General features: G+C 36.7%; 2 protein-coding genes across 3 annotated transcripts; both read left to right on the plus strand.

Moving 5' to 3' along the window:
* Positions 1 to 733: 733 nt before the first annotated feature.
* LOC110673932 (uncharacterized) lies at positions 734 to 3,806 on the plus strand. 2 transcript variants are annotated; one of them, XM_021837180.2, is made up of 3 exons: positions 734 to 1,052; positions 1,146 to 2,495; positions 3,511 to 3,806. In XM_021837180.2, the coding sequence occupies exons 2-3, from the start codon at positions 1,155 to 1,157 to the stop codon at positions 3,682 to 3,684; spliced, it is 1,515 nt and encodes a 504-aa protein (XP_021692872.2). In that variant the 5' UTR covers positions 734 to 1,052; positions 1,146 to 1,154; the 3' UTR covers positions 3,685 to 3,806. The 2 variants fall into 2 exon arrangements, with proteins under 2 accessions (XP_021692872.2, XP_057992143.1); XM_058136160.1 differs by having other exon boundaries at positions 734 to 2,495.
* A 2,760-nt stretch (positions 3,807 to 6,566) lies between these two features.
* On the plus strand, positions 6,567 to 7,689 carry LOC110673933 (ethylene-responsive transcription factor RAP2-3). Its single transcript, XM_021837181.2, has 2 exons — positions 6,567 to 6,850; positions 6,992 to 7,689. The coding sequence occupies exons 1-2, from the start codon at positions 6,646 to 6,648 to the stop codon at positions 7,561 to 7,563; spliced, it is 777 nt and encodes a 258-aa protein (XP_021692873.2). The 5' UTR covers positions 6,567 to 6,645; the 3' UTR covers positions 7,564 to 7,689.
* The last annotated feature ends 215 nt before the right edge of the window (positions 7,690 to 7,904 follow it).

Genomic DNA, 7,904 nt, shown 5'->3' on the forward strand with positions numbered 1-7,904 from the left:
AAAAATATTTTTAAAAAAAATAATTTTCATTAAAATATTTTTATTATTCTCTGCAAAACAAAGAGTCTAATTTTATGTTCTCAGAATGTATTTGGAAAATATGAATTTGTCAAATTTAGGGAGGCAAATTCGTGCTAAAAACATGGAGCGCAGTAGCTATGGATAGAATCAATAAGTATTGAAATTATTTATTTACAAGTAGAAATCATATGACTATCAAATCAAAACAAAACAAAACCTGTTAGTTTTATCGCAACATGACTACGAGCCTCTTTGCCAAATTAAATCTGTAATTTTATCAATTTATATGGAATTTTACGAAATTAAGTCAATTTTATAAAATTAAAAATTATTTTCCTAAGTTACTATGATTATGAGTCCTTGGTAAGAAAAATAATGAATAGGATATTTGTACAATTTGTTATCTAAACTTGAATTTAATTAATACTATAAATTTATCATAAAATTAATTTTAAATTTATCATAATTTTTTTAAATTTAATTATTTTTTGAACCAACATATTTTTTTAATAATTTATATTTTAAAATTTAAAAATAATATAAAAATATTAATTTTTTAAAAATTATATAAAATACATTTTTATATTTAATTAATAATTTAAACTAAAATAATAAATATTTAATATATAAAATCCAAATTTAATACAAATATTAATTTCTAATACATTGCCATCCTAGCTTACGAGAGACATTGAGAGATGAGCTTTTAATTTTATGATGGCTTTATTGAAATCTATAAATTATTTTCCAAAAATAACTGTAAAGAAAGGAGGAATAATTAACGCTTCAATTCCTACCAAACATATGGATTGCAGAAGGCCGCTGGATTCTGAAATGTCCTAAATCCGACCGACTCCAAATAATACACAAAATTACATAAGAGGCCATCACATCGCCTCGTGGAGTTTCTCCTCCATCGGACACCACCCTTCACCGCCCAAAACCGCCATTTCGCATTACCCACTTCTTCTTTCCCCGATATACCTTGTTTGGATTATCCGATCTAGACTTCCTCTCTCTCAAATTAGCAGGTATCTTCTCTGTTACAATAGATTTCGTTTTCCTCTTTAGATCCCGACGAATTTATTATTATTTTTTTTTTTTTATATTGATTCTATAAAAAGGAGGACAAAATGAACTCCAACTATGGGAAAGGTTCATCTGGGTCCTTAAACAACTTCAATTTTGATTTCGGGCTCGGCTCCAACCGATCCAAATCCCTCAACGAGCAAAAGAACCAAACTTCCTCTTCATATTCGTCATATACATCAACAACTACGCAACCAAAGCCCGCGTGGCAACCGAACAAACCTTCCTGGACTCACCAACCCTCACCGACTCAACCTGCTCGGTCTGGGCTTAGCGGACCAACTCCGATGGTGGGCGATATATTTGGGAAGAGCTGGAATTCAACTGCTTCAGGTTCTGGGATTGGGATCGCGGAGAAGAACCCGAATTTGTTTGGGGATCTGGTTAGCTCTGCTTTGGGGCAGGGAAATAAGGGCAACAGCAATGTTCCTTTGAAAAATGTTACACCCACATCGAATAATAGTGCATATTCGGTGGGGAATCTGGCCGATTCATTGCCAAAAACGAGTAATTCAGTGAACAGTGGTAAAAGTTGGGGATCTAATGATAATTTGGGGAGTTATTCCGGTGGATACAATATGAATAGTACTGCTGTTAATGCTACTGGTATAGGTAATGCCAATGTTAGTAGTAACAAGAGTCCAAATCTTGGCGGCCCTTCAATGAAAAGTATGAGTGTAAGTGGACTTGGAGGTGGAGTGGGTGGAAACAGGGATCCATTTGGTTCTTTGGTTGATTTTGGATCAAAACAACAATCTGGTGGTCTTAATTCGGCAAGCAAAACTGGTAAGACTAGTGCTGGAGATAATGCATTTGGAGATTTTCAAAATGCTGCAAAACCGAGCACAACAGCAGTTCCATCAGGTGGTTTTGGTGCAAAGAACAATGATTTCTTGGGATCAAATATCAGTACCAATTCGAATGTTGATGATTTTGGGATGCCCGACATTGACTTTGCTTCTCAGAAGCAGACACCTGTTCAAACTTCGGGTGGGGATCCACTTGATATGTTCTTTTCCTCTTCCGCTGGAGGTGCTGGAACAGCATCTGGAGGAGCGACAGGGCAGCATTTCTCAGAAGTTGATGATTGGGGATTGGATTCAGATTTTGGAGGAGGAGCTGGAAATGATTCAGGTGGTGCCACCACTGAGCTTGAAGGGCTTCCACCTCCTCCTGCTGGGGTCACAGCTTCTGCAGCAAAGAACAAGGGTATTGATAACCAAAAGCAGGGGCAATATGCGGATGCCATCAAGTGGTTGTCTTGGGCTGTAGTACTTCTTGAGAAAACTGGTGATCAGACTTCCACCGTGGAGGTTTTATCTTGCAGAGCTTCATGTTATAAAGAAGTTGGAGAGTATAAGAAGGCTGTGGCTGACTGTACAAAGGTATAATTTATTTCCCGCATAAACTCAATGATTCCTACTCATTTATGTCATCTTATTAATTTATTTGTAATGGTTGATTTATGAATTTGAAGTGTTTTATTTAGGAACTAAGTTGTTGCCATCATGAGTGGAAAGATAGTGAGTTGTTGATTAGCATTTCAGTTGTAATAACTTGTTAGGTTACCGCTCTTCTTTAATGGGTTGCGCATAAAAGTATTAGTGAAGAATTGATTGGTTTAGCCTCTGCTGAATTTTAGAATCATTTTCTCTTTCTAAAATTTTTCAGATCTCCATTACAGTTTTATTTCCTTTCATTATTTTCTCCCTTTTTTTTTTCCTCATTTCTCAGATTTCCCCCGTCTTCTCAGTTTCTTTAGTTTTTTAACCTATCAAACATCCTAGTTAGGCCTAAAGATCTCAGATCCTTACATTTTGTTAAATGTATATCAAAATCCATGAATTGAGCTTACCCATTATATGAACGAATAAGAATGACTTAGTCTTTTTTAGGCTGTATAGAGAATAAAAGAATCAGCCATTTGATGTGTTGTGTAGTTAGACCCTTGAAAAAAAAAAGCAATATTATAATGGTTAATTAAGTGTATAGGCTCTGCTAGTTTAGTCTTTGGGGTACTGTCTCCAAGTACCCTAATTGGATGATCTGGTTCTTATCTTGTTTTGGTCTATGACAGGATTTGCTTGGACCTGTGCCATGTAATTGTAAATGTTGCAGAACGTATTAAAAAATAAACAAATAAATCCTAGTGAATGCAAAGCAAGTAACTAAGTTTTGATCATTTGAAGGTTAGCAACTTGCCTAATGGTGCAATATTGGCTGGTGTTGATGCATTGCACAACATGCTGACCAATGAAGTAAATAAATGTGCTATGACTTACTTTTGTCTTTGAGGGTTTTGGACCTTGCTTTCTTCATGTTAATCATATAGCATTTTTTTTTCTCAATGTCCTACTTTTCTGGTGTAAGAAATTTATAGTCTATTTCATGTCGAGACAGGTGCTTGAACATGATGATGCAAATGTGTCTGTCCTTGTACAACGTGCACTACTGTATGAAAGTATGGAAAAGTACAAGCTTGGGGCAGAAGACCTGAGGACTGTTCTGAAGATTGATCCTACTAATAGGATTGCAAGGAGTACCATTCACCGCTTGACTAAAATGATAGACTAGAAAGATTCTGCAATTTATATTGTATTTTAGCTTTTTTTATTTAGGTTTGATACCTTTCCCTTCTCATTAAATTTGCAGGGAATGATGGCATTTTGCTTTAATATATATATTTCAGTTGATAATTGTGGCTTATATGATGTGTTGAATTTCATTTCTGTTGATTATGACAGAGTATAAACATTATTGGATACTTCAAAGAGGCTTTTTGAATTTTGCCATTATTTTGCAGTGTATTGTGTGAGGAGGAGTTGTCATATATCTTAGCATTGTTGTTTTTCTTTTCTCTGTTTATTCATCAATCCAAAATTGTTTTCAGTTGTCAACATTTCTTTTATATTTGGAAGTTAAGCAGGAAGGAACTGCTTGGTGGTGGACATAAGTTGTCATGCTTGTGGGTTAAACATTATCATTTTCTTGTGAATCATTTAAGCACCTTGCAGTTGGCACAATTTACGGGGTATGACCTGCTCATGTTGATAATTAGTCAATTAGTCACATTTATGTGTTAGATAACTGTGTGCTTTCATTGGCCGTGATGCTAGCCTGTGCTTTAGATAATTGTGTGCTTTCATTGGCCGTGATGCTAGCCTGTGCTTCAAATGTTTCTTTCTTTCCTTTCTTAATTCTTCTCTCTCTCTCTCTCTCTCTCTCTCTCTCTCTCTCTCTCTCACACACACACACACACACACACACACGCATGTGTGAGTGAGCGCCGCACACACATACAATCACAGACACACCTATTGATCTTTGTTACCTGAATATGACAGCATAGGTAGAAGGGAATGAATCAAGGTCCTAAAGGCTAATAGGGAAGGTGTTTGTCAGGGGTCTTCTGTTGTGAAGGAATGAGTGGCAGAGGCCTCCGATGAGTCTCTACTAAAAAGAAAGAAAGGGTAGGGGGTGGGGGTTGGTCGCAGCCTTGATATTTGGGAATTAAGAGAATTGGGTTTCATTCATGATTTGCCAATTCGTTGGAGCTTAATTTATCAACTTAGATGGATTATTACTTTATTTGGAGCATTGGATGCTAAGAATGTCATCAGAGATGCTTTTGCCTCTTCACCATGCAACCTCTACGTAACTAGCACTGTTAATAATCATTATAATGGAAAATTCAGCAGGCATATGGGTGGATTGGGTGGCTGGTACTTGCAATGGCACTTTGCAAAGACGCAAGTACAAATTCTGCGTTGTAGATGTACTTTCACTAGTCTCTACGACCGACTCTGGAAAGTAAAGCTAGATACATCGAGATTGGACACATCATTAATAACTAAAAATAAAAAAAAAATCTGTAAATATGTATCCTGGATATGATCCATGAAGTGTTGGTGGCTGTGAGCCACTGGGGACAAATTCCGTATAGGTTAAAGATGGCTTCTAGCTATGACCTGGAGTAACCACTCCAGCAAGGACAGAGGAAAATGGTAAGCGAAAAATAAGGTTAGGAGTCCCAAATTATCATATTAGAGATTTGTTTCTTGCCAAGAGGCCATGTGAGTGGTGAGAAATTTAGACTAGGAAAGCACAAACAGACAAGGTTTCTTCCTATTTCAGCCCAAAAAGCCCGCAATATTTAGCCTCTATGAATTCGCCAGTCGTCACCCATTTTCTCAAAGGGCAATGCTTATCTTACTCGGTTGTTTTATTTGTGCTCTTATCAATACAAGCCCATGGCTAAACCATTGGCTATCTCCAATATTTTCAGCAGCCCAATTGTTCTTTGCAGCTAAAAGGTCTGCAAATAGCATAGCAAATTAGGAATTGAAGTGATAAGGCATTTGACGGCCATCTCATACATCTACTGGCTGTTCTTTAGAACGTACAATACTGATTCCCATATGCTTTGCTGACTCCATACTACTGGCTGTTCTTTAGAACGTACAATACTGATTCCCATATGCTTTGCTGACTCCATATTTGAGGGAATTGACCATTATTGCCTTCTTTTTTGTTTTTTAAGACCAACGAGCGCGTTTGGGCAATTAAAAATACCCACAGGAAAAGATTTTAAAAATGTTTACATATATTCTTCGTTATCATCATTTTAAGTCCAAGTTGAAAAATTATCATTACCCTTTACATTTGGTTTGAATGATAAACATAATTCCAATAAATAGATAAATGAAAAAATTCCAACTCAATATATTTTTATAATTTATATCTTTCCTCTCACTCAAAGATAGACTATTGATTAGTAATTAGTAGCAAACTTTAATATGCATGCTTTACATGTGTTAATAAAATTTGAATGCATCCATTACACATGTAATGTGTTAATGAGATTTTATAATGCATACATGTTACAATATTAGAAAAAAAAATAGATGTGAAAGCCAATCTTCCAATTAAAATTGATCTAAATTTAGCAAATTTTCATTAATATATTTCGAAAGCAAAAGCATTTGGCCAATCCAAACATGTCTTATAACTTTGTGTAGTGTATTTACTTTTGGTAGGATTCGCTTGCAAATCTTTTAAGGGTAGGAAGGACTAAAAAGTAAAAAAAAAAACAAGTCCCACTTGGCGGTTTTAATTTTTGGAGCTACTACTACTCAGAGACGTGCGTTACACCGGGCTGCACAAAAAACCAGCGCAATTTCCTCTGCCCAGTTAGAGAAAGCCACGTCAACGCCTTGCCTAAACCATCTCTCACCGGACGACGTGGTCCCCCTAGGTAAAAAAATCCTACTATCAAATTTAACCTCAGAAGCAAGCCCACGTCTCCCCTTATTCTCTCATGGCTTTTTTTACATTTCTCACTTTTTACCAGATTATATCTCCACCGTCAGATCAAAAACCCAAAAGAGACGAGAGTCGCCCAGAAAACGTTTTTAAGGGCTCTTGTCCTGTTCTGGTTGATTGGTTGTAACCGTCAGTCCGTCGCTCTATAAAAGCAGAGCCTCTCTTTTCCTTGGTCTCTCACTTGAATGAATACATTTCTTTTCTTTTGGAAACATGTGTGGTGGTGCTATTATCTCTGATTTCGTTGCCGTGAAACGCATCCGGCGAAGGGCTGCCGAGGATCTCTGGTCGGAGCTTGACCCCTTCTCTGACTTTCTTGGCTTGGACTACCCTAATAATGCCAATAAAGAGCAGATATCTATCCAGTTGGATCTTAAACTCCCTGAAAGGCCAAAGCTAAAGCTGCAGCTCAAGCAAGGTAACATTTTTCTATTTCATCTGGTTAATGGGTAAGCGTATGTGCCTTTGGTTTTCTTGCATGATTATTATTTTTTGCTTTCTCTGATCAAAATAATTAAATATTTAAGAGATAGTTTAAATGTTCTTTCTACGATTTTAGTGGCCACCAGCCGTGAGAATTCTGAGAAGACTGCCACTGTAATGGAAGGGAACAAGACTCGGAGAATTCGCAAGAATATTTACAGAGGAATAAGGCAAAGGCCATGGGGGAAATGGGCTGCTGAGATCAGAGACCCACACAAGGGTGTCCGTGTCTGGCTCGGTACTTATAATACAGCTGAAGAAGCAGCCCGAGCCTACGATGAGGCAGCCAAGCGCATCCGTGGTGACAAGGCTAAGCTCAATTTTGGGCAGTCACCACCACCACTACAACCATCATCCAAGAAAAGGTGCCTCATCGCTCCTGAGATGTCTCCTGCTACCTTCCAAACCTGCAGCGTACCAGCACCGCAAACATACATGGGTCTTGGCCTCGGGTATCAAAAAGAATTGGGGAGTGATTATGAGCTGAAAGAACAAATCTCAAGCCTAGAAACGTTTCTGGGATTGGAGCCCGAGCAGATGGTGGCTCAGCTGAGTGAAAGCAGCTGTGAGACAAGTGAGTCGGTGGACCTGTGGATGCTGGATGACCTGGTGAGCCACCATCAGAACCAGCGCCAGCTTTCATTTTAAAGTAAATAATATAAATAAAGTAGATGTAGTATTGGTGGTGTGTTTAGGGTTCCAGTGGTACTCTGTTTATGTTCAATGCTTCCCTGTTTAAGACTCTTTCTATGTATTAAGACTGGATTTGCGTGAGACTGATTGGTTTTTGAATTCGGCAATATTAAACGTTTTTTTTCAGTAGTTATTAATTATTTTAGAAATTATTAATTATTTTAATTAATGTATTAATTATTTATATAATAATTTAAAATTTTTTAGATTAATTATTAAATATAAAAATAATAATTTTATTTTATATTTTTTTAATCTCTAAAAATTAAGAATATTATTATAATTATCATATTATA

Source organism: Hevea brasiliensis, chromosome 15 (genome assembly GCF_030052815.1).
Source record: "Hevea brasiliensis isolate MT/VB/25A 57/8 chromosome 15, ASM3005281v1, whole genome shotgun sequence".
NCBI lineage: Eukaryota > Viridiplantae > Streptophyta > Magnoliopsida > Malpighiales > Euphorbiaceae > Hevea > Hevea brasiliensis.